The sequence below is a fragment of the Pseudorasbora parva genome, chromosome 20 (genome assembly GCF_024679245.1).
Source record: "Pseudorasbora parva isolate DD20220531a chromosome 20, ASM2467924v1, whole genome shotgun sequence".
Taxonomy (NCBI): domain Eukaryota; kingdom Metazoa; phylum Chordata; class Actinopteri; order Cypriniformes; family Gobionidae; genus Pseudorasbora; species Pseudorasbora parva.
The window spans coordinates 4,731,299-4,759,051 of NC_090191.1; the positions used below are offsets into that span (position 1 = coordinate 4,731,299).

Below are 27,753 nucleotides of genomic sequence, written 5' to 3' on the forward strand. Positions count from 1 at the left end.
TATGACTGTGGATTATATCCTTTTTAACCAAGACGGCTGATCCACCAGAAGGTCTTTGTACATTTGGTCCATATACACTAAACATCTTAAAATTTTTAACAGTCAAGGGATCATTTAGAGATAAATGGGTCTCTTGAATACAATAATCAAGGGGATTTAAAGCAACTGTTAAACGTTGTAACTCCGCAAAGTTAGCTTTTAATCCCCGACAATTCCATTGAATTATATGGTTACTTATCTTCAAGTGGGGAAGATAGGTACAGGTCCTTTATTCTTGCACTTTGGAGAAAGGCTACGACTTCGACTAGTCATAGGTTCTGACATTTCAACATCTTTTGGATTATCATGTTTTTTAGTTCTATTTTTGTCTTGATTTGATTGTCGAGTTACTGTGCTTTGAGATTTCTTTTTCTCTCTGGATTCTCTTTGTTCCAACTGGGTGTCTTGAGTCGGATTAGTTTGGATATATACATTCTTGCTTTTTTGTGAAGACAAGTTCTTATTACTGCTTACAACTTGAGGTTTGTCTGTAGATATCCAAGTCAGTTCTGTCTGAGTACTAATTTCCCGTATATTTGGTTTAACCACATCAGAATAGGATTTATTCAATGTGAAGGCAGGGAAACCTTCAACAAGTTTGCGAGCTTCATGATAGCTCACCTTCTTTGTGTGTTTAATTTTTTGTATTTCTTTTTCTTTAATCCAGGCAGGGTATTTCTTTGATGAAGCTGCATGATCACCAAACACTTTTTACATTTAGCGAGATTAGTACAGTTTGTTTCATGGTCATCCTTACCACAATTGTGGCAAACAGCCTTATTTTTGCATCCAGCAGAACCATGTCCAAATTTCTGACATTTATAACATCTCAACGGGTTCGGTATGTAGATATCCACAGTGACACTTAGATATCCTATTTGAATTCTCTCTGGCGGGTGAGGTCTGAAGTCAGAATGTATGTTCCTGTTGGAATTATTTGTCCATCTTTTTTGATGCTTATTCTTTTGACATCAATCACACCCATATGATTTAGTTCTGAGGTTATATCAGCTTCGTCCATGTCTTGCAATTCTCTGGTGCGGATCACTCCTTTGCTGTTATTCCGAGAAGGGTGACAGAATGCTTTCATAGTGACTCCTGCCAGATTTGTTGCTCGTAATAAGTTCTCTGAGTTTGCTTTCCGAACACATTCCACCAAAATTTGTCCCGATCGCAACTTTTTGATATCTTTGACTGTTCCTGCTATTCCTGTGATTCCTTTCTGAATAGCAAAAGGAGACAGTTTAGTGAGGGGGCTATCAATTGATAGAGACCCAAGTAATATAAATCTTTGCCCATTTTCATTTTTTGAAGTAAAGATAAAATTAGTGGTTTGTTCAACTTCCAAGTCTTGATCCAGTATCCGTTTTTTGGTGTTTTGTTTATTTGCCATGTTAGAAAGAATTGGTTCATCATCTCTGCTCCTCACCCACCTCGGAGTCCTACAAGGGGATGTACAGTGCCGCGGAAATCCACCGGATGTACACCAAGGATACAGTAATGATATACTTGAGCATATAAACACAAGATTTATACTACTCAATTGACCCTACGCCAGCGCCTTCTGGAAGTGGTGATAACTACATAGTTGATTGTGATTCAAAGCCAAATCCAGGGCAAATCCTGACAAGCCGATTGGTTAGAATGGGCGGGCCATTCCAACCAGAGTCCTGCACGGGTCCATTTTTGGAGACCCGCCCCCGCCCGTACCCGCAAGGTTTAGCACCAGATCCGGCCCGTGACCCGTGAAAATATCAAAATTAAATCCGCACCCGCCCAGACCCGTTAATATTTGGCCCGTTACCCGACCCGTGCCCGCGATAAATCACACGCTAAAACATTAAAATTAAAACATGCTTTATTTTTTATCCTGCACCTCTCTCAACATCAACAGCGTCATGAATGGGCTAATGAAACAGGCAAAAGTGCCTTTAAAGACTCATTGTCAACAATTTCATATAGCTACTCCACTCACCAACTTAACTTTTACTTCATCCATTGCTACTCCTGCAACGCTCGCTCCATCTGCATCAACAAAAGTTTCAATGTCGCTGTGGTTGTGACGTAATGGGTCAAATGGCATATCGTTGTTGCGTGTGTGTGTGTAATGCTAATTCGGACATAGAAATTGTAATAGCCTACAATGTGTTCGATGGGGGATGAAGGAGGCGGGAACCGGCGAACATTTAAAAGACTTTAACCAAACAAAACGAAAGTAACGTGGGCAGCCCTCATGGACATCTGCCAAGCGCACACACATAAAACGTAAACACAACTGAACGTCAAATCCAGGTTTGGTGATCTCTCGTCCTTATATGCTTCCGAGCTCCCTCAGAGGACTCGAGACCGGTGTGGCTCGCAGGTGACGCTCATTCACAATCACGCGCCGGTCTCGCTGGCTCGCTCTCGCTCGCTCTCTCGTTCACTTTGCCACAGAAATATATCCGCATCCTAATATTGCCATCCGCGCTACTACCCGCCCGCACAGAGTTAATTATCCGCCCGCATCCCCGCCCGTGAATTTTATAAATGTCACAATCCACCCGTTTTAGCCACTTTTATGCGGGTACCCGCGGATACCCGCGGGTACCCGACCCGTTGCAGGACTCTGATTCCAACCTCTCGTCTAAATGAAGTAGGAGCCAAAGTGATGTGTTGGAGATATGGCAGCCGCAGCAAGCCAAAATCCTCAAGCACCAGGATCTCTTTCTCCACTGACACGAGTCGCAACCCACGGCACACAAGCTGCCCCATTTGTCGCCTCTTACAATCAGCAAGGGGGTGCTAGGGACCTATTCTACCCCGGGTCCCCACGGGGCCGTTAGCTAGCAAGTCAGTATCATGTTAAAGCGCGTCAGTACATAACATAGAGAACACCGGCAATATCCACAAGTGAAAATGAATTCTAAAGCCACTTTCGATAACAATAATAAACTTACCACCAAGAAGTAATATTTTTGCTGGCAGTATCTTGGTGGGTCCATGTCGTCTGCGACTTCATAGGCGCACTTCTATGATGTGGACTATTATGTAGGATAATTCATGTTGAGATTATTGCAGTGTTCCAGGTTAATTAATCATTACGGATGGACTAATCTAGAATATCATGCACTTTCCCAACTAATCCTAAACTTCATGCAATAATAAAACAAGTTACTTTGTTCTTTGTGCTCGTCTTTGTTCTTTTTCTCCTCCTCATGTCTTCACTGGTGATTTGAAGCTCAGAGTGTTTATCTTAAAACATTTTATAACACGCCTCTGCATGACAAAATTAGCACAAAAAAATTGAGAAAGCAGCTAGATCTTTAATAAAGCATAAGGAAAGAATTTGATCATAGCAACATTAGGGCTGGGCGATATGGCCCAAAAAAATTATCACGATATAATTTAGCATATCAGTCGATATCGATAAATATCACGATAAATGTAAAATCTTTATTTCTTTAAAGTTTAAAGGCATATTTTTGCTCCTGAGTGAAATATGTAGAAAACAGACAGTTAGCTGTAGTTTTAAACTATCCTTTATTGTCAAAACATGACAAACACTTCCCAAACAAGTGAACAATTTATTAAAACTGAGGTAGATTTATTTATTAAAATCTTAACTGTGGTCAGCATTTTTTTACTCAACACTATAGATCAATAATATATCATTATACAGGGCTTGACAGGGCTTAAGCATGTTCATGTGCTTGTCCTTCGAACAAGTAAATCGTTCAAGCTTGTCCAAGTAAAAAATTAGCTTGTCCGGAAAAGTGTGTGTGTGTGTGTGTGTGTGTGTGTGTGTGTGTGTGTGTGTGTGTGTGTGTGTGTGTGTGTGTGTGTGTGTGTGTGTGTGTGTGTGTGTGTGTGTGTGTGTGTTGTAAATATAATTTATTCTGAAGCAATATTCTCACCAGTGTTCAATCAGCTTTGACATATTTAAATCTGCATATTTGTGGTTTTTATTTTTATTGAATCATTTGAAATTTGTGATATTTTCACCTTTTATAAAGGGCATTTTCCCTTAATCTTATTAACTATAGGCTAAGCTTCATGTTTCATTTTATATTTGTAATTTTGATCAATACATTTAATTAAAATAAAACACTATAAGGGCTGTTACCAATCAAATTAAATAATTTACACTGAAAAATTACAACTGCATTAAATAATGTTTTGAGATTTGTAGTTTTGAATAGACAAATAAGACATGTTGGAAAGTATGTTTAAAGATCAAATTAAACCACCAGTAGGTGGCAGCAGGTGGCCGTCTTAATGAGCGAGTCATTGAGTCGTTCATTCAAACGATTCATTCAAACAATGAATCGTTCATTTACACACGTTGTTGTGAGACGCGTTGCGGTTCTGCTGTGAACGATTTTCGCAGCTGAAACAGAACAAATAATGCAATATTGAGCATTTATATATTTAATTGTCTAAGTAAAACACTAAGAACGCAATCGGTCAAAAAAAAAAAAGCGTTTTAAGAAACATTTTGAGGCCCCTTCTCTTGCCTCACAGTGGATTGGTCCACCGTGCATCTCACCGACACACACACACACAAACACACCTCACCGACAGCGGGCTGGTCGGGAGAGAGAAAAGTTCAGTATTTGTGGATCTCCAGTAAGGGCTGTCTAGTCTATTTTATTCATTTTAAACACCAGATGACATTATTTCTCTTTTGATACAGGCGATGCGGAGTCATTAATACATCACCAAAGACAAACATTTATGATAGCGATGTACAAGTCCGATGTTTTAGTGATTATAGTTTGGTAACGTTAGCCTGTTGTAAATAAGTCACCCACTACAGCTAACAAGGTAATAAGCCGGTGTGTGAATGTAGTTAATGTAGATTCACCGCTGTGTTCGGCTCAATGTTATATGGAAGGACTTTGAAGAAACACGATAATTTAATAATTAAATTCTGTGTGGTGAACGTGAACCTATGATAAGCAGTCCACGCACGTCGCTCTGTTTTATGTCGGATGGGATCGCTAAAATATCTCCAAACCACTGAAGTTGAGCAAACTAACTTGTCAACGATATCTGTGTCCTCCGAGCTGGCCGTGAGCGCTGCATTTTCTTCACTATTGCTCATTTTTATCGCTCCACTTATCTCCGATCCTCCAAGCCTGTCAGCCACAGACTGTAAACATTACCGCGTGCAGCACCCAGACGCCCGGTCTGCAATACGCATGCGCAGCATTACAGATAGCGCGTAAGCATTATATCGAGAATTTATCGACCTGTTGTTATCGTTTTATCGAGGAAAATTATATCGTGATAATTATCGTTATCGTTTTATCACCCAGCCCTAAGTAGGCTACGACATCTCTTATGTGGAGCCTCCATATCACTTAAGAATATCTTCTATATCTATAATTCTATATTCTATATTATATATCATCTATCTATATATTATATATCTATAATTCTAATTCTAATTAAGCCTATATCTATCCTAACTCTCTGTCGCTGTCTATACCTATCAGTCAATATATTATTTAAATCTAGCCTAAATATAACTAACCAAAGTGCACTATACATCTCACTTGTAAAATCTACACAAAATGTTTCTTCTCTCACAAATCCCATTAAGTGAAGATGGATTAACTTCACTTTTAAACTGTGGGAATGAGGTTCATTCAGATGTGTGACTGTGTGGTTTGTTCCCGCCCCTTATAATCAAAGCAGTTTCGACAGGCGCACCTGATGAAACACTTGGGCGCTTCGTTTAGCCGTAGTCACGTGACATGGGTGTGTCGAATCACAGCTCGGAGCAGTGTTTCGAAGCATCCGCGCTTCGGGATCTCGATACAGTAGCTGTGTCCCAAAGTGAAGTGCGCGCACCTCTGAAGGCCATATTTGAAGTGCGATTACGTCACAGCGGCACTACGAAGGCTGTCCCAAAGTGAAAGCTGCACCTCTGAAGGTCGCATTTGAAGTGCGATTGCGTCACAGCGGTGCGACGAAGGCTGCCGCAATTCATGAGCGACTTCAAAATGCGCCCTTCGGTTCTCAGGCAAAGGAAGGGCACAGCAGATGGGACCTTCCCATAACTTCGCAGCCTTCCCTATCCCAGAATTCATAGCACACTGGTGACTACAGGATTTGACTGGTCCGCATTCCCACGGCACTCGATCAGATTCCAGTTAAAGACGGTAGCGGTCGGTAACTCAAGTGTAGCCTGGATACTATTGAACACAACAGCGCAAGCGCTAGAAGTAAATAAAACGTTCAACGTTAGTGCATTCACACAGTTCCCAGTTCCCTGCCCTGAGCAAGATAAACTTTAATTTCCCAATTTTTAAATGCTATTTATTTCTCAACCATTATCTCAAGAAGAGGAATCAGTCCATTATCACCCTTTTCGCTGTTTCTTTTTTCCCCATACACTTTCTTTAAATAGCCTTCAAAATATAATTTGCGCGGCGGCTGTATTTTCGTCCGGCTCCCGATATATTCCGCACCGCACCATTCCGCTCGCGCAAAATTCACTCGGTGCTCACCCGCTATAAATTATTTTATTCCCGACCTGACTGATCCAGCTAAATTTAGATTTTGTTTCCAGAATCTATCTTTTAAATGTCCCTTACAGAAAGAGAGACACTGGATAGGAATTGTCCTTGCAATCATTTATTTTTCTTACAGCCTGCTGTAGCCTATGTCAACACCGTAACTAAAACAAATATCACAGAAAAATAGGCTAAATCAAATGTGACATCTGTCACTCAGAATTATAAGAAAAAATACAAACAAACGAAAACTGCTGACTTATAGATGCTAAAATATATTTTTTTTTTTATATGAATGAATGAATGAATGTTCACTGACGACGGTCAACGAAACATCGATCCTCCAAAGGCTGAATGCGTGGCCGACACAGAACACTTTAAATGGCTAGCTTATTATTTTTTATGCAAGTTATTTGTAAATTAAACGAACTGCTGTCTATTGTTCATTTTCGTTAACTTCAAACGTAGGCTAAATTAAAGAGAAGTGGTTTTTCTATAGCCTAGCTATTGTTTATTTTTGTAATGCACGTTATAATTTGTAGCTAAACACATTTATGTTTATACATATATTTTCTTGTCATGTAATTTAAAATGTGTAAATGAAAATAAATTGGTCTATTAGCCTACGTAAGCTTTTTACAACTATAGCCTATTTATAGACCAATAAAATAACTTAAGTTTAACATTAGAAACAACAAATTTGTATTATCAGCCAAACCAGAAGAACACACTTTTCAACTCTTTCATTGCGCTGAGCGGGAGAAGCTGGAGCTGGACCGGGATGGGGAATAATGCACAATAGAGACTCTGGTAAGGCCTGAGCAGGACATCATCTTCTGGGATGAGTGCATATTTCCACTGTCCGCAGCTTTGCGGGCCGAATCGGTCGACGGCTGCATGGCATGCCATAAAAAATGCATCTGAGATGATGAGTTGGATAAAAATAAGTAGGCCTACTTAAAAAAAAAAAAACTTGGACGTATATAGGCTAAATGTTTAAAATATAGCCTATTGTAACAGTTACATTTAACATAAGAAATAAACTGTTAACTAATATTTGCAATTTGACAATATTTAACCGGCTACAGATTTACATGCTTATGGTCCAGCCCATCGTCGCAGGCTTTGAAGCATGTCAAAACACAATAGAAAGCTCAAAAAAAGTATATATATATATATATATATATATATATATATATATATATATATATATATATATATATATATATATATATAAGCAGTAGTATATGCTCCATTTCTCTTTTTAAAATCTCCTCATGAACGTCCGCTGTCAGTTGTCAGAACCTGCTAGTCCATTAACGGCGCTTTGGTTCAGTGTTGCCAAGTCTGGAATGGGGTTGCATTTAGGCTACTGTTGCTTTGGGTTGTTTGTAGCCTATAGTCCACAGGTTAAGTTGTCTTTACTTACGCAATATTTCTACTGCCCGCGCCCCGCATTTTGGGATATTTTGGTCCATTCTGGCCGTGATTCCGATACTTTTGAATTACAATTGGAGGGGTTTTATTATTCAGACCTGGCAACCCTGTCCCTCGGTTCGCCCTTCGTGCACTTCATGCACTTTGAAGGCGTGGCCTGGTCTAGCCTTCGAAGTGCATGGCCTTCGAAGTGCGCACCCTTCACTTTGGGACACAGCTATCATGCCATCAGGTATTCTTCTTCTTCTTATGTTTTTGAATGGTGGTTAGCAACCAGGTTGGAGCATTACCACCACCATCTGGACTAGTGTGGCTTGTAGATGACACAACTCTATACCGCCCTCTATGTCTGGGGTTGACATCCCATCCCAAGCTCTGTTAGAAATTGTATGTTGATTCAATGTACCTTATTACATTTAAACAGCATTCCCTTGTTTTACATTACATAAACTTGATTAAAGTAGGTTACATCAACAAAATTACTTTTTATTGGTAGAATCAGGTAAAAATAGTTCCTTAAGTCAACAACTGCACATGTTCACTTTTTACAGTGCATTACAGTTTCTCTCATTACATTAATGTAATTGGACATTGGTGCAGGTCCAGCGTCCAGCTGGTTCTCCAGCCTCTGTAAAACCGTCTCCAAATTTGGTCTGTGAGGAAATAGTTACATTTTACAAACTTATGTATTCATTTAGTAGACATAATTAAAGTGATGCTTCATCTAAGCCTAAATCACTTTTGCTCAAATAACTGCTTTCAGGAATGGTGTGTATTAACAAACTACTCCCAAATTAATTTAAAATTGCATTAAGTGAAATACCTATATGCTTTGATTGACTGTGGAAATGGACCACTTCACTACTGAAGCTTCGGACATTTTAAGCTTTGGTTGTTACGTGTTATGGAGTTGACATCTTTTGGTTAAAACAAATATTTAGCTTTGTTTTATCAGATAACTTACTCGCTCGCTTCATCATGCCAACTTGCTCTTGTTGGCTGTGATGGGGACAGGACATTTTCCTGTGGTTGATCCAACATGTTCTGTAATCAAACCAATGATCAGATTTACAAATACATATTCTGTGTTAGTCATTTTCTGTATTAACTAGTAAACATGCAGAAAGTATACCATTTTTTTGGTGTTGTCACTGTACAAAAATTTCATGTGTCACTACAAATACCATTAATTTTTCACAGTTGTCTGTACCATAGCAAAAACTATAGAAATATTAAACAGTTTGAAAATAAGAAATATTACATTCCTTGAATAAGTTAATTCATGATAATAATAATAATAATAACAACGTTACATCAAAAAACATCTAGCCATCAAATATTTAAGTAAACATTACTGATAAGCTGTGAAAAAGCAAATAGCAATAACATGAAGAACATGTGAATGAAACATATTACAAAAAAGGGTATGTACAGCCCAATGATTCTCTTAATTACATTGTATCTATAATGCAATAAGCCTACAGAACAAAATCTCATGCTTGTTATAATTTAAGCAGTCCCTTACCCTTACACTCCCTTACCGAGTGTCCCACGAGAGAGTCTCAGAACCAGAGCAGATAATAGCCTATAAGTTATTCATTAAGATGATTTTTAATGTAAAAACCACACAAATGTCATAAGTGGATCTCAGACAACAGTATACATTTTTTTAAAAGCCAGTTCAACTTGCAATGCATGCCAAACAGTATTTTGTTTCAACACTGTTAAACTTACATCATGCATGTCCTCTTCCTCACTTGAGAGGACAACTTCAGCTCTGTTTAAAAACAAGTTAAAAAGTAAGTTAAAAAAACAACACTCTTAGCCGTTGAGGCATAAAGCACTGAATTTGCCAGGCATAAAGCAAATAACAGAGAATATACATACAGTGGAACTTCATTCTGAAGTGTAATACCAGGTGAATCACCTCCAGCCTCATGTGACACGTTGGCTGCTGACTGTCCCGAGGAAGCGCAATCCTGCTTGTGTGTACAAAATTCAAATTTGTTGTTTCTTAAAAATGTTTGTAAAAGTAAAAATGTCATGCACACAAACCTGTAATGGTAGCTCGATTTCCATCAGGACATCTTCGTCATCACTGGAACTGAAATACATATATCTAAATTTTAACCCACAACAAACTCATTAACCAAAAAGTAAGTCCATTTTGACATGTTTTACTATCACAGAGTAGCATACTCATTGTCTTGTTGGCTGAGTTGTGCAGGATTTTCGTTAGTTGTGCTGTTTGCATGGAATAAGAAAAATACAGTATCTTTATTTTTCAAAGCTGGCCAGATTAATTTAAAGTGAGATATGAACAGTCAGTAGACAGAACATACCATTTGCATGTGGCAATATGCTCTGCCAGTTGAGACAGCATAATGTTTTGCTTGCATGTGAAACACTCCTGCATGACAGCTGGAACCTGCTATTGAAGTGCATAACAATTAAACAAAGTATTAACATTCACTTTCTTTATAAACTGTTAGTTTTATCTGTTTGCACATTGCACTTACATTTTCTTCTGGAGGTTGCAGAACAAGATGTTTTTGCATTGGAATTATGTATATTGGGGTCCGCTTCCCTTTACAATATTGCCTTAAGTAGGCTACCGAGTAGCCAGATGTTTGAATAGGGATATTGGTCAATTCCTTTTTGCGGTCACTCCTGGCTAAAATAAACCCCCCTGCATCACGGAGTAGTGGGAAGGCCTGGTAAAGGCATTCCGCTATGTCGGAATGGCTGGCCATATTATTTGAAAAAGTAATTAATTTGCGACCCAGACCACATTTTTCCAGGAGCATTGTGTCCTCAGGACTTGGTAAAAAAGTGCTCTCTGGTTCAGAGAGATTGTAAAATGTATGACTCCAGGGAACTTCTCTTTTTCTTTTAGGGGTTTTTCCCCTATAGCTCCCAGACTCTGGAGTAGAATTGTATGGGCGAAAGAGTCTTGCGAGGTTGACCTGTATATCATCTTCCCTTGATTCCTGGCTACTGTGACAATCAGTGGTGTGGGAATAGGGTCGCCAGCGGGTGGAGTTTGTCCTGTAGCATGGTTGCCAACTCTCACGCATCTGGCGTGATTCTCACGCTTTCAGGCTCTGTCTCACGCTCTCACTCCGCCCAACTCAATCTCACGCCAAATTGCCAAACCTGCTTTTGATATTAAACAAAGCTATAAGCTTTCATTTTTTTTAAATGTGTTTTAATGAAATTCAAACAATAAATAGCGTTTTGGCGCTAATGTGGCATAATGTTAAAGCCAGAGGCGTTGAAAAGCGGAGTTGCATCATGCTCTCGTCTCCCTGCGGTGCGCGCTGGTCACGTGGCCCATGAGCGCTCAATACTTCCAGCGCTGTGCCAATGAATTTAAATGGCTTAAGCGGATACACAACAGTTTCACCATATAGATGTTTGCTAAAACTATAGACGTTTTGGTAAACAGTACAGCATAGTGTTAGTGTGTATTGATTATTAAGTCAGCCATATTTACAGGATCGTTTTATTATGGAGAGTGATAGAGATTCAACATTGTTAACATTAATGTTATTCTTGTATTTAGCCCGCAGGTATTCCTTACTAATAGGTCACACTCATTAAATGATATTTATTGAATATTTTGAGGAGATCTTTTGGTACTAAATACTATTTGTGCAACAATTATTTTCAATAAATGACCACTTAAAATATTTTTCTTCTAATATTTGTATTTCTTCTAAAATTTATATTAAAATTAGTGTAGTAATTAATATTAAAATGGAGAATTCCAATTCAAAGAGGCAAATTAGAGTCATTTTGTGGCTAAAAAATATTAATGTGTATTTGTAATGCCATTAGGTGCCTTATGGCTCTTTAATAAATATACATGTATCTAATCTAGCTGCTCAAAAATATATTGCAGTCTTTGCATTCTAATAAATATTTAGATATGATGATCAAACACTAGATTTCTTTAAATGTGAAATTTCAAAACTTAAATAACTTGCATCCTAATCTTTTTAATGAATAATGATACTTATATAAGCAGTCACAAGTGAAAATTAAGGAATGGCACATATAATTTGACCCAAGAAATCTTTAAACTAGTGCCAAAACAAACATATTATTATGTACAGTATATATACTAGATATAAACTGATACTGAATCAAGATCAAAAGCATTACCCCCCCCCCCCCCCCCCCCCCACCGGCCCCCCAAAAAATCTCACTCCAACCTGAACTTAAAAGTTGGCAACCCTTAGTTTAAGGGTGGGACAAGACTGTGCGACGGGGGCATAGGGGTCATCAGAGACGAGGAGGATGGCCCTGGCAGGTTGTCTCTGGCAGGAGTTCCTTGGGAGGTTAATCTTTCTGCCAGCAAGGTAGTTGTCCTTTGAATTTGTCAAAGTAATTCGCGCATATCTTCTTCTGAACTGTTAAAATACATGCACAAGTTAAAAACTTGAATTATCACACAAAAAATACTTTTTATTTATTAAATTTATCTTTATTTTAACCTCAAAAGAATGGTTCATTTATTCAGCCTGGTGTGGAAATGCCCCTTTTTTCAGACCACAAAAAGTGAAATAAAATTTAAAAAAGTAATCATAATATTAAAGGGCACACAGTATTAATATCAGTTCACACAAAAATTTAAGTTCTGTCATAATTTACTCTCCCTCAGTTTGTTTCAAACCGTGTGAATTTATCTTTGAACACAAAAAATATATATTTTGAAGAATGTTTGTAAATAAACAGTTGATGGACCCCATTTACTTCCTTTGTATTTTTTCCATACTATGGAAGTCAATGTGCTCCATCAACCTTTTGTTTACAAACATACTTCAAAAAAATTTTTTTGTGTTCAGCAGAAGAAAGAAACTTGTACAGGTTTGGAACAATTTGATTGGCGCCTCACCCTTCATGTAATCTGTTTAGATAAAAAAAAGTTCTTGCCGTAACGTTATTAGAACGTTGTGCCGACATAATTTGCTATTTGATTAACGTTCTAAAAACTTATGCTTTAAAACTTTATTCTTACATTGTTAGTGGAACGTTTTAAACATGTTACTACATTAAATAAGTATTAGTCATTACAAATTAGTCAAACAGCTTTTTTCTTAAACTTCAGATATATAATTTGTATAGTGACAATTTAATGACACTTAAATGCTATTTTTCGTTAATATATATATATTTTTTCTTACAATCAGAAGAAAAATCCCAGATTGTAAAGTAATTATGTATTAAATATAACTGTAATATAAATATAAAAGTCATTATAAAAGTGTTTTTTACCTTTTTTTAAAGAAAGAATAAGATGTCAATAAACAAAAGAAAGTAAATTAAAGGAGAAAACAGAACTATTTTATTTGATCATACTCCACACCCTTAAGAACGTTAATACAACCTTTAAAAAACTGGACATATAGGCTACCTAGAACATTCAGAAAACGTTTTATAACGTAATGGGATTGTTGGGGAAACATTCTTATAACTTTTCATTGTTTGCTGGGTATTTTTATATTGTAGAAAATCACACATAATTCAAATGACTCTGTATGCAATTGGATAGTGTCCATTGTGATATTGGACATATTATTATATTGGATATAAACGATTCGTTAATTTTGAACGAATCTTTAATATGACTCGAGGACGACGGGTTTTCTCAGTGAGCGATTCGGTCATTTTATGTTGACCACGCATGCGCAACATCCCATATGTTCTGTACAGGAATTGATCAGTTCATCTATTGAACCCAGTCCGGGTTTGAGTCATTCGTTCATCAAGTCCCAGCCCCATAGCTATGCAGTCTGTACCGGAAACCGAAATGATTCGTTCTCTTCGAATCTTCGGTGTCGTTCTTTTGTCACGTGGCGTGACAGCCATGTTGGATACAGAAATAGTTAATTCAAAACCTTCCTCACAAACAAGTTGCGTAGGTTTATTTATTTATTTAGCTAGTAGGCCTATAATAATTGATGTTCCTATGAATCCTGGACCCATTGGGTAGGTCAGAATGGATAGGAATAATAACAGTTTATTGCCCATATCTTCTGATGATTTTATAACAATAAATATATTACAACATGCAGTCAATAATACGACTGTAATGTTGTATTTGTTGTGACTTGAACCGGGAAGCGATCATGTGACAAAAGAATGAGACTCAGACCCGAAGAACGACTTGAACGAGAAGACTCGAGAGATGAACTATCTCTTCTGTTTCCGGTGACTGCATAGTCTTGCCTGTATTGGGCTGGGACTTGATGAACGAATGACTCGAAGAGAACTAATCTTTTCTGTTTCCGGACGCATATATTACATGAGGCTGTCACGGTCCAGATCAAACATGATGACGGAACTTAAGGTTTGAACCAGAAGAAGAGAGGTGTAGCAGCTGCTAATCTTTCTAGGGAACAGAAGTGATTAAATGTGAAGAGACTAAAGAGGGATTTGGATCGGGAGGTGAGGCAAGCTAAGCAAATAAAAAAATGTTCTCTCAAAGTTTGGCCATGACTGCATTCGCTTAGTTTATTTTTTTATTCCAAAAAAGTACTAAATGTGTTGAAAAATGTAACATAACATTTTAATTAGATTCTGCTTAAATGATCGAAATTACTCGAAAAAAAATGTGTTCATTTTGCTGAACGAGATTCAAAGATCCGAGTCAGTAAAATGATCCGAAGTCATCGTAAACGTGTTAAACCCGCCAATAGCGCACCATGATGAATAAGTCAGTCTGTGATTGATTCCCGCAAAATTGTAACAGAAGATATACATCAGGTTTCCAGCGTGCGCTGCAGGGACATCAAATTGCCTGGGTTTTTACTGAATTAATTGTTACAATAGCTATTATGGCAAGAGCAGTGAGGGATTCTTTGTATTCTGTTATTTTATTACACCGACAGACCGAAGCAGGCCTGATATGACCGAATGCACTGATCCAATAAATGACTGATGTTCGTCCAATTTTCTCCATATCGTTTACCTTCACTTAATATATAACATAATGTGTTTACGTGGATACTCTTCCAGTTGGCCATTTTTACACACAAGTGATCGGTGCAGCGCGGGAGAGTTGCATTGTGTGCTTCGAGTGCTGTTAGCACATGCTGAATTTAGATCTCTAGCAGGTTTTTTCTAATTTTAATAACTTATCAAGGAGATTTTGTCTTTTATTTTCTCTTTCATACTCTTGATAGCTCAAACGGGTCAGTGGGTGCAACGCACACCGTTTTAAGATTTCAGAAATAATCTTCACTTCAGTCTCATTTTAACACTTGCAATGTTAATTTAAGATATTTGAATGCATAGTTTATGTTTGCATGAACATTTAGCTTTAATGATCCTCGGACAGTCTGTAAAAAGATCTATGTTCTGTAACCTAACGTTAGGGTTTTAAAAAACATGTACAAAAACAGGCAGTGCCTGTAGAGGTTCGAGTTGCAATTTGTGTTTGGCGATTAGCCACAAACCTGGAGTACAGGTCTATCTCACAACTGTTTAGTGTTGGGTTATCAACATGTTGCACTATCACCCAGGAGGTTGTGACTGCCATAAATGTGGTAATGAAGCCTCTGTATATCAAGCATCCCTCAGCAGCAGAGTTCAGAAAGATAATACAAGGATTTCGAGACAAATGGAGATTCCCCCAGGTGGCAGGTGCGATAGATGGAACCCATATTAAGATCAGAGCTCCACCTGACAACTCCTCTTGTTATTACAACCGTAAGGGAGGCTATTCCATCATTCTGCAAGGTGTGGTTGACCATAGGATGAGATTTGGGGATTTTAATGTTGGGCGACCAGGCAAGATACATGATGCCCGTGTTTTCTCCCTATCATCATTGTATGAGCGTGGCAGTGCAGGCACTCTTTTACCTCATTGGACTGAAGCGTTTGAGGGTCCGATGTGCCTCCTTTTCTTTTGGGTGATTCGGCTTACCCTCTACTAACTTGGCTTATGAAAGCTTACCCAGAAGGAGGAGCAGTAACACCACAGCAGCTCAACTTCAATCACAGATTAAGCCAAGCCCGTATGACAGTTGAGCGTGCCTTTGGGTGCCTCAAAGGACGCTGGCGTTGCCTTCTTAAAGAAAATGAGACCCACATAACTTTTGTAAGCCGCATTGTGTCTGCTTGCTGTGTGCTGCATAATTTCTGCGAGGTACAGAAGAAGGAATTTCTGGAGGGAGAAAGTGTTGCAGAGGAAGAAAGAGTTACAGAAGAAGAGGGACCTGTACATGATGAGCAGGGGCACACACAGCAGCAACACAACATTAGAAATGCACTGTGTAGTTACTTTGCCACAATATGAATGACCAAAAGCCTGCAAATACTGTGTTCAGTATTAAGTATGTAAAAAAGAATTATCCTGTTATCTCTCATTGAGTTCATCTGTTAGCATTTATATGTTCATATGATAGTATAGGGAACCACCATATACTACATTTATTTTGTCTGATTTAAAATGGATGGAATTGAAACACTTTTGCTTTAATATGTTTTATTTTTGTTTAATTTGTAACAAATGTTAAGTTGACACATCTGAACATCTTTTGCTCCAGTTTGAAAGTAAAATGTATTTTTTTCAACAGTGCTATGTGTCTTGTACATTGTCTGGAATTACAATAAAAATAAAGGTTTTTTGAAAAGAAAACCTTGATAATAAGGTAACAGCATGTAATTTGAACCTCAATATCTCATGTAAAAGACCACACAAACACAGTAAGCTAAAGGCACTATGCCATTATTTCAGTGCGTAATTGGTGGTCTTAGGAGCTTTGCATCCAGCTAGTCCTTCAACTACCTGCTAACAGACAGTTGCTGCTACACGTAAACACAATCACAGTTATTATAAAGAATATATAAAAATATATTCTTAACACCAAACTTCCCTGTTTAACTTCAGACAAATGTAACTTTGCCATAAATGTTGGCTACAAAAACATTGATTAGAAAAGTAACATGTTTTACAGTTAAACAACATTTAAGCCATTTATTTACAAAAAAAATGCTAAACATTAAATTAAGTACAATGTGTGTTGTGCCAAAAAAAAAAAAAAAAAAAAAAAAAAAAATATATATATATATATATATATATATATATATATATATACACTTTTTTATATTATATATCTTTGTGTATTCCAAAAGTAAAATACAAAAAAAGAAAAAATACTAATAATGAAAATGAGGTAGCATATTTCTGTTGAATGTAAACACTCACAGGGTTAGTCACTTCTGCAGAAGTACATTCTTCAGAACACTAAACAAAGAACAATTTCTTCAATAATTCAAAAAGTAAAATGACTGTGCACATTAAAGGCCTACGCAAACAAAGCCTTTCCTAGATTGCAAAAAAACAAAACAAAAAAAAACCCCTACATTTTGTAGTAGTGTGTACTATTGTCATGTGTAATGGAAGAAGTGCTAGGATTCTCATCTTGGGTGGATGGAGATTCTGATTGCCAGTTGTGATGTGGATTATTCATTGGCAGCAGGGCAGCTGGCTGAAACAGGTGGGGCAAGGACCAAGCACTAGGGATTGATGTTGGAGGGGGTGTCATGGTCCAGGCTGGCATTGTTGTTGTGGAGGCTGACCAGGATTCAGCGCACTTGCTAGAGTGCCCATTAGTTGCAGGAACATCTGGTTAGTAGCCTGTTGCTGTGCCTGCATCACCTGGAATCTTCTCTCCTCAGCCTCCTGTTGTGCCTTCAATATTCTCTCAAAACAGGCAGCATCTTGAGCCACCTGGCTCTGTTCAGCTCTATGCAATTCTGTCAGCATCCTTCTGTTGTCCATCATGTATGCCTGGATGTCAACATCAGCTTTGCAAGACTTTATCTTTCTTTTTCTAGCTTTGGCTCCAGGAATGGGCAGTCTACCTCCAATGATGGCTTCTTCGTTGGCACTGCTCTCTGTACTTGGATCTTCATACACTTCTGCATCAGCAACGGTGTTTGTGACATCTGCATCACAGGATATGTTGCTTGCATCTCCCACTGTTTATTGAAAAACACAATTTCTTTATGTTACTTGTCATTTTAATGCAGATAAAAAATATAATTTAATGCATATTGCAATGTAAACAATGCAGTGTGTGTGTAACAAAGAATGCCCCATATATCTGCTTCTTAATGTGAAGTAACATAACTTGCCGTCATATAATCTATAATTAAAAAAAAGTAATAATCTAAGTATAATATAATCCTAAAGTTACAACATAACAGAAATAAGTGCTTTGTATTGGTAAGTGCAAAAACGAAATAAACTCACCGTCAACATCAGATGCGGTTGTGCTAGCATCAGTTGCATCATTGGAAGCGGACGATGTTGAACTTTCATGGGACTCAACAACATCCACCGGATCGACGTCCGGTTTTGTCCCAAGAATGCTATCGAGGTCATCATACCAGGGGAACTTGTCTTTCTCCTTGCCCGAGCTGCCTGTTTTATTAAGTGCATCCCTCACTTGGATGTACTGCTGGCGGAGCTTCTTTGCCTTAACCCGGCACTGTTCCACAGACCTATCAAACCCCTTTTCCCTGAGTTGTTTGCTAAACACTGAAAATATTGCGCTGTTCTTGTGCGTTTTTGAAAGTTGGGACTGAAGGGGGGATTTTGAAATCCACTGCCGCTTCAATATACCTGTATATATTTATATCCTAATTAACTTCATAATCAAAACCTTAATTAATATTTATCTTCCTATATTACCTATATTATTATAATGATTCTATCCAGTTATGATTTTGTTTTAGTTTCTTGTTTTCTAAAGTGTGTATTTGGTCTCTGAGGAGTGACTGAGGGTCTGGCCTAGAGATGTGTGATGTGTCACTAAACACTTGATCAACAAGGTCGTGTGTTTGGATTTGAGGTATCACACACCCCTAACATGTCAGGAGTGCAGTAACAGGGTTTACTCACTTAGCCCGGCTTCCAGAGATGAAATATGGATTTGTCTTTCATTTAATTTATTATATTTTCTTCCTTTTATATTTCCTTTTACTGAAACACTAAAGACTCAAGATGAATATTGCCTGTACTATTGTGTGTCCCTCTCACTGAAAGAAAGCACATGTTATCAGTATGTTTTGGTAAGAACTAGTTAGAACTGGAGCTTAATCAGCTCCAGCCTTGGAGAGACTGTGTATCTGTGTATGTGCGCAATATTCTATGTTACAGATCCGAATGGTGTTCAATGGGCACCCTAAGAGATGGGTGGACTTGTTCTGGGCAAGCTGGCGCCTGCTCCAGATCTGGAAGGTCACTACGGGCCTAATTCTGGGTGAAAGCATCAACAAGTGACACGTCAGTGTAAACGTGCATCAGATTAACTGACTCGAGTGGAAATTTACCATGACTGTGCATTGTCTCTGAGCCAATCAGAATCATCCACATTGCAGTAATGACGTGGATAAGACCTTGAAAACGGTATAACTGTTGGGACAATTGTATGTACGATAGGGCGAGGCAACGAGACGGTGAGAGAGGGAGCGCGGCCTACGAACTCCTTGTGAGACTTGAAGCTGGCTTCTGCTTTTGAAACTGCAAACTATTCTTAAGTAAATTTTTCTTTTATTTAATTGGAATCCTGACTCTGTCTTCATTTCTTCACTACTGGTCCTGGGTCATAAGCTGTTAACCCCTAACAGGACCTAATATGGTCATCAGACCAAATTTCTACCCAGCCAACACGTGTATGTGGGGCCCACATGGGTTAAACATGGGTTACAGGGGTACAGAGTGGGCATGGGCTCAAAATGGGCATCTTATCTGGGGCCCACTTGGGTGAACTAAGTAGGTCCCACATGGGCAAACCCAGCTGGGCTCCACATGTGGGACCTAGTTGGTTCACCAATGGGAAATGAGTACATGGGTTGAAAATGGGCTACACAGCTAATTCATTTTTACCAAAAAGACAAGTGCAAACACAGTCAATTCCAAAGGTTGATTACATGGGTAGATAGCACACAAATATGCAACCTTGAAATAATTATTTTATTTTCACACTTTAACACAATGTGACTTCAATCTAATAAAAATCTAAAAATTCCAACACAATTGCAATTTTACCTAATTTTCAACCATGAATGAATGTCACGATGGCCTATTACCGAAAGTCTCCTCCAAAGGCTGAATGTTCTCTCTAAATGTGCACTCGTGGCCGGGAACCACAGAACATTTTTTCTATATATTATTTTGTAAACATAAGTCTATACATTTTCTTTTTTTTGTTTTTTTTTTTGAAATGCAAGTTATTTGTAGATTAATGTAACAAGTCATTGTTGTCCATTGTAATTTGTAGGCCTAAGTTAAATTCTATAGTTAAAGTTCTATAGCCTACATTAGTTATTTTTGTAAAGCAAGCTATTTGTAAACTAACCAGAGTAATACTATACATTGTTTATTTTTGATATGTAACTTGAAATGTGTTGCTGTGTTTTATTTTTGTGAAAAAAAATAAAAGAGAAGTGGTTGTTCTGTACATTGTTTATTTGTTAATGCAATTTCTAATTTGTACATTAAACTAATTCTTCTATACATATATTTTCCAGTCAAATTAAAATGTGTAAATTAAAATACTTTGGTCTATACATTACATAAAGTAGGCTACTTTTTACAACTATTTATACAGTATAATTTAGGTTTAACATCAGAAAGAACACAAATTTAAATTAACAGATAAAACAGAAGACAACATTTGTATGTAGGCTACACTTTCATTGAGCTGAGTGGGAGACCATGCTGGTCCGGGATGGGCTGCACAATAGAGACCCTGGCTCAGCCAGAGGGACATCATCCGAGTTGTGTCCACTGTCTTCATGTTTGCTGGACTGAATCAGTCGATGCCATGTCATAAAAAGTACAACGCATTTGAATAATCAAAAAAAAAAAAAAAAAAGAAGTAGGCTGGGCTACTTCAATAAAGTCTTGGACGTAAATATATAAATGTGAAAATGTATTGTAACGGTTACATTTAACATAAGAAATAATATGTTAACTAAACCATAGGTTAGGCTTTAAACCTGGTCATTGTCTGGTCTCCTGATGTCGCAGGCTTTGAAGCATGTTAAAATCCGCTCAAAATTCATAAAAAGCTAATAAAAAAATTTATTAAAAAAAACACTATTTTGCCTCCATTTCTCCTTTTAAAATCCCTTCACAAACCTGCTGTCAGTGGTCACACACCTGCTATAGGTCATTTAATGACGCTTGGTTCAGTGTTGCCAAGTCTGAAATTTGGCTACTTTTACACTATTATTGCTGTGGAATGATTGTTGCCTGTAGTCCACAGGTTTGAGTTGGCTTTACCCTAGCAATATTTCTATCTCCCATCCGCCGCGTTTTGGCGCATTTTGGCCGTGATTCCGCAACTTTTTATTTGCAATTGGAGGGGTTTTGTTGTGTGGACCTGGCAACCCTGTATCTCGTCCGGTTTGGCTTTCGAAGCGCGCACATTGTCACAGCCTCTGTCACTTTGCTGAAAGACAGGATTTCTTGCTGACTGCCAGTGGATTCAAGGTAAGAACAAACAATTTCTAAACTGAAATGTTAATTAAAGTACATTGTTTTCAAAGCATAAGGTTAATCATAGATTTTTTTAAGTTAAAATTTTAGTTAGACTTCGCTAAATCGTGGCATTTTCCGGCGCCATGACCAAACGATAAGCATAACTGTACCCTATTATAGAAATAATCTTATTTTCTTATAATTAGTAGTATACAAACTGTGAATTATTACAAATATTTTGGAGACTTCAGCATTGAAATTGTAGGCTACCACTGTTTTCCGATATAAATCCCTCAATGGTAGTAATTTCTTAGTTTGTGTAAAGTGTGCACATCAAACTCCCAGAATGAAAGCAGGACTTATTTATATTTCCAATGTAATTATGAGACAAGCGTTCCTGCCTATGTGCTTCTTTTCCTTTTTTATTTAGTGTTAATTTAAATAACAAATGCACAAAAGTTTACCAATATAGAAGCGTTATTTTTTTTTATTTTTTATTTTTTGCCGTGAGAGGCGCCTTTTTAAAATGGTTTTCTGATAGCAGTGAGCGTTTTGCGGGCTGTTTATGCGTTTATAAAGAAGCGCTATGAGCGCATGAACCAAAAAAAAAAAAAACACCTCTAAGCAGCAAAGCGTCCGACGTCATCTCGTTTTTTAACACTCAAGAATACTGTTCCAAATAATTTACATTGGCTTCTGAAGGATTTGGTAATACTTGAGTCATAGTAATAGTTCGGATCTTCACTTAATAATTAATTAGGCTATATGCATCATTCTAATTATTAATCTGAATGTAGTACTTCTCAAAGAGGTATGAAATTTTTTGTCATTGATTAGCTAATAATTAATTGAACTGAAAACAGTAGAAAAAAAGGAAATAAGTAATTGGTTATGTAAGAAATTAGGGATATTTCCCCCAAATATAAATCTCAAATTTCTCCTGAGTACTACCAGCCCTGCACAGTTTGTATGTCTCCCTCATCTATCACACCTGATTCAAATCATGAGCTCATTAGCAGAAACTGCAAAACCTGAAATGGGTATGTCAGCCCCCTCCACCTTCAACTCCTTTAACGGGTGTTACTCCAGACCGCACCAGGACAGTTCTGCAAGGCGCCAGTTCTTCATTTAGAGATAAGACATAATGCTTTTATCCAAAATAATGAAATCCAATTTCTCAACTGTTTACATTTACTTTAGACATAACGGACTGTGTTTACAAGAAAACTTGATGGGTATAACTATTTATGATTAAATGATGACACAAATTTAGTTTTTAGGTAAACCATCCCTTTAAATATTGCCCTGTGCCCTTGTTTCTGTGTTTGATTGGTATATAATAAACCTTTGGAGCAAAAATGTTGCTCTTGTCACTTTTGTAAAAATCCACAGAAACCATTTGTGTAGCAGATATTATATCTGATACCATTATTATATTTCCTGAAAAATGTCAAAGTGCAGATAACTCCTTTTTGTTGGAATTTAATCTCACTTTAATGCTCTTTATATATTTTACAGGAAGCTTGAAAAAAAATGTGCTTACAAACTCTATTACCAGAAGAGACGCAGAAAAGGCAGTGTCAAAGTGGCTAATCGGTGCCAGGGACAGGGGAGGACACCGCACTGTGAGGGCATGTGGTGGACAGCAAGACGGGTAAATAATTTAAGACTTGCTTGGTTTTAAATGGTAATAAAAACTATAAAAAGATAAGAATGATAGTGCATATCAATACAAATTCAAAATTGTTTTACCATTTGAGTGCTGTTACATACAGTGCAGATGAGGGACGTTGATTTTACTGATCTTTTTTTTTTCAATCATATATCACTCATAAATGATTAAATACAAAAAGAATAGTAGCTATTAAGATTGATGTGATTTGGAATACCTGATAAAAAAATATGATCAGAAAATCAACGTGCCTGAAAATCTGCACGCAGTGTAGAGCGACCGTAACTTGTTACAGTGACTTGTCCTGGAATCTGTCAGCTCTGCATACCCACTTTAGGTCTTGCATAATCTCAGGTCTTCTATAATAAGCTGATAAGATGAATCAGATGTATTAGATGAGGAAGACATACAAAGGCTGCATCTGACAACTTATGCAGCTGACTCGTTGCCTCTCCGACCTATCAGCCAACGACTTAACAGGCAGCGCTTAGATAGTAAGGTACCTCACAAAACTGATTTCGGACAGACTTATGAGGCAGCACAATGGTTTAATGATCTACAACAAAACAGAAAGAGCATTGGTAACAGCATGTATTTTCTATAATACTAATTTCTCATCAAAATTACTTCAAAAGTGGTAAAAGTTGGTCAAAATGTACTTTTTTGCACAGCCAGTATGTTCAGTGCTGAGGGTATTTCAGGACAGATTTACAAACTTCTGATCTAGACCAACTTCATGTGGGGTACCAAAAGGCTTTAAGTGTGAAAAGGGGAATAAAAAAAGTGGAACAATGGTTGATTTAATTTATTTTGTCTTTTCAAAGGGTCGTTGGGAGGCCGACGACAGAGGAGTGAGGAGCTGCACTGTTTTCTTTTTCCATTTTGTTTGTGAAATACATTATTTTTGAGTGTTCAGATATGCAATTTATGTCAAATTAAGTTTGTCAGGACCTTCATTTTAATGTATACATTTTTTATTGTTGATATTTTTTTGTTATAAAGTTATAAATGTTATAATAGTCATATTTGAATTGTTCCTAATAAACCTTGATTAATAACGTAAATCATAAACTGGTTTCAGTTCATTGAATACCTTTAACATTTGAATGTAGTTAGTGGATTACATGTAATGTTTGTATTACGGGGTTTACTGTAAAATAAGGTAACCCAAACAGAAAATGTGCAAGCCCATATATATACCCGTTGTGGCCCATAAGAGCCCAAAATTACACCTATCTGGGTCCCGTCATCAGCCCATATGGGCAGACCCATGTAGGCCCCAAATGGGTGCTACCTGAGTTACCCATATGGGCCTAGTATGAGCCCATCAAGAGACCCATCTTCAACCCATCTGGGCAAACCCATGTAAGCCCCAAATGGGTTCTACCTGGGTTAACCATGTGGGCCCGGTATGAGCCCATCAAGATACCCACCATCAACCCTTCTGGGCAAACCCATGTGGGGCCTCCATGGAAACTGAGGACAAAATTAGCTGGGTCCCAGTTGGGTAGCCCAGGTGGGCCCCAGATATCAGCCCATGAGCAACCCCTTTGGGCCCAGCTTGCACCAGGAACATCAGTGGGGTTAATGCTGGCTATTATCTGCTGGGAGACTCTGCATATCCTTTGCAGACTTGGCTCCTAAAACCATTTCCTGACAATGGCCGGCTGACAGCAGAACAATTGACCTACAACAAGAAAGTGTGCAGGGCTCGCGTAGTGGTAGAAAATGCTTTTGGGAGACTCAAAGGGAGGTGGCGGTGCCTTATGAAGAGGAATGACAGCGACATTGAACTGGTGAAATCCATGGTGTTGACTTGTTGTGCTTTGCACAATCGTTGTGAAAGTCATGGAGAGGATTACCAGCACGAATGGGACACACCTGTTACTGCAGAGCCTGTGGTGCCACTGGCACAGGATGCAGAAGAGGAGGGCAGGGATGTACGTGAGGGTCTAATGCGGCATTTGAACAGTTAAATCTGTTGTACATTTAGCAAAGGCACACTTGTGTAAATGCTAGGTTGTTTTGTTTACTTGTTTTGATTAGTATTTTGGACATGAATAAATTGTTTTTTCTTTTACCCTGCCTCTGATTCATATTTTGTAAAAAAAGAGGACCTTTTACTCTCTGTAATAACATGTAGAAATAAAGTTAGATTTTACTTGCAATAGGTTACTTTAACATGAGAAAATAACACATTAACAACTATTTTGTATGTTAAAGTTAAGCATAATCTCCGAAATGGACATCTTATCAAGGTAGTGAACAAAATGTCCATTCATTCTGACATCGTTGACACCAGATGGCAGGAATGTTAATCAAATGACATAAGATAGAAAACCTGTGAGACAGCAATTGAACACATGACAAGACACACGAGGTAAAAACAAAAAAGTACTTTAATTTGAAAAGTCAAATGCTTAAATACAAAGTGCTGTGCAAAAACAGAAAAAAATGTGCAAACAAAAAGTAAAAAAAAAAAAAGTGTTAAAGCACTAGTGGCTGATCAACTCCCGTGATGACCTTTTTGTGTCCAACACATACTTTAACTAAAATTAAAGAGCGTTTGACATGATTAAGTAGTAGTTACCATTTAAATATGCAAAGTGTGACTAAATAGACAGAATGCTTACCAGTTCATCCTGAATAGGGCCCAACTCCTTCTCCCTCTTTGTACTTGAACAAGCATATGGATGCTCCGTGGATAATGGACCGTTATGGTTTGAATAACTGTGGTCCTGAAGAAACCTTTCAGTTGGTCCATCTGATGATGAAAAAGTGACAATTAGTAACAATGGAAATTAAAAACAAATATCCAATATTTCTCAATTAAGCTTTTAAATGTAGACTCTTATACATGCTGTTTATTGAACACACTACACTACTTTTCAGTCTGTAGTATGTCCTCAGTCTTGATACGTTTACTCTCTGGGAAATTGACCCTTTAGCAATAGTGGCCACCCCTTTGGAAGAAATGCTGGCCACAGTGTAGGGTCCTTGGTGCTGGCTTGTGAAAGTGTCTCCTGTTCGCCGTTTCTTGGGATCTTGTGAGAGCAGAAAATCATCACCGGCATGAATTGAACATACGCGCACAAACTTGCGTTTGCGATTTTGGAACACCTTTTGTTGCATGCTCTGTGCTCTCTCGATGTTCCCAAGAACCTACAAAAAAGAATATTACCCGAAAATGAAAACTCTGAATTGAAATACGGTAATATACAGTGTAAAAGTGACATAGGAGTTCAGTTACATATAAAGCAGAATCATAGCAAAGAAAATACATAGATCTGTCTATGCTTACTAGGTTTCATTCCAATTGTTATAGTTATTCACTGCGTCATTTACCTTCATTTTTCAAATACAAACCGTTTCATTGAGAAGTTTCATCTTATTCACTCTGGTGTCTAAGTCATCTTCTGGGTCAGCAACTTCAAAATCATCACCCATGGGACAGGCATTCATGACCTCTGGTAGACATGGGTGCCGATGGAAGAGGAGGAAGTAGGGACTGTGTCTAGTGGAGTACTGATCAGAAAGTAAGCTTTCCATTTACATTTGTATAAAAGTGAAAAACACCACCCTTGACATTAATATAAAATAAATACATTAATTCAGTTATAACACTGACAACAGTAGATATTAGAAATATAATAAATAAGCATTTTAAGACAACCTGCTTTGCAGCATTGATTCCATACACCACAGCGAGGTGGAGGTCCCAGTCATTGTGGTTATCATTCACATACTTCCTGAGAGTACGCTTGATATTTTGATTTGTTCTTTCATCCTGCACATATCAATGCATTTAAAAAGTTGACAAATAATCATAAGACAACAATAGATCTTACATCCAAGGATCCAAAGAGTTACCTGTCCGTTGGTCTGAGGATGGTAAGCACTGGAGACAGCATGTTTTATTTTCAGCGTACTGAATATGCTGTTGTTGAGCTGCAGAGGGATCATCAGTTAAATGTAAGTGGATTTGTTGTAGACAACAACATGTATTTTGAGACTAGAGTAGAAGGGAAAACATTATTAAACCTTTACAAAACTTTACCTTGTTGACAAACTCCTTCCCTTGGTCTATAATAATTTTCCTGACCATGCCAAACAAGTACATCTTTGCGGTTACTATTGCAGACACCTCAGCTGCTGTCTTGGATTGTATGGGTTCTGCAATCACCCACTTGGTGTACAGGTCTGTCATGGTCAGGACATACTTGTTTTTGCGTGCTGTTTCTGGCAGTGGTCCAATTAAATCCAAACCAAGGACCTCCCAAGCTTCTTTTACCTGCATGGCACAAAAATAGCACCAGCCAAATACTGGTAAAACTGTACACAAGCTTGAGACTAGCTTGTTAGTCTCATCAGTATGCTAAAACACTGTAAGCAGTACCTTAATGGAATGCAAGACTGGCACAACAGTCTTGATGGGGTCATTCAACTGGCAGTGGTGACAGGATCTGACCTAAAAAGCACAAAAAAATATTCTAGAAAAATAGCCAGTTGACACAAGTTGGTGGTGAGAGTAAATATAACTTCTAAATAAAGCCGGTATCTAAAAATCAGAAGTGGCAAAAGTGGTGGTAAATTCTTAA

At 37.8% G+C, this 27,753-nt stretch overlaps 2 protein-coding genes across 3 annotated transcripts in view; one reads left to right on the forward strand and one right to left on the reverse strand.

Annotated features, from left to right (window-relative positions):
• The window catches only part of LOC137049234 (gastrula zinc finger protein XlCGF57.1-like), a 295,468-nt gene that overhangs the window by 234,049 nt on the left and 33,666 nt on the right, over positions 1 to 27,753 (forward strand). The window lies entirely within an intron of this gene.
• On the reverse strand, positions 17,533 to 20,831 carry LOC137049912 (uncharacterized). The gene is made up of 3 exons (XM_067428659.1): positions 20,715 to 20,831; positions 18,247 to 18,577; positions 17,533 to 17,972 (listed from the first exon to the last, which is right to left on the reverse strand). Exons 1-3 carry the CDS (start codon positions 20,829 to 20,831, stop codon positions 17,533 to 17,535), a joined length of 888 nt encoding a protein of 295 aa, XP_067284760.1.

Bases quoted from the DNA above. Each gene is read 5' to 3' on its own strand.
- LOC137049912 (XM_067428659.1), bottom strand. From the start codon at position 20,831: ATGACATGGCATCGACTGATTCAGTCCAGCAAACATGAAGACAGTGGA. The intron at 18,578-20,714 runs GTCTCCCACTCA...TCCCCCCTTCAG, and splicing joins GCCCATCCCGGACCAGCATG to TCCCAACTTTCAAAAACGCA. The intron at 17,973-18,246 runs GTGAGTTTATTT...TTCAATAAACAG, and splicing joins AACCGCATCTGATGTTGACG to TGGGAGATGCAAGCAACATA.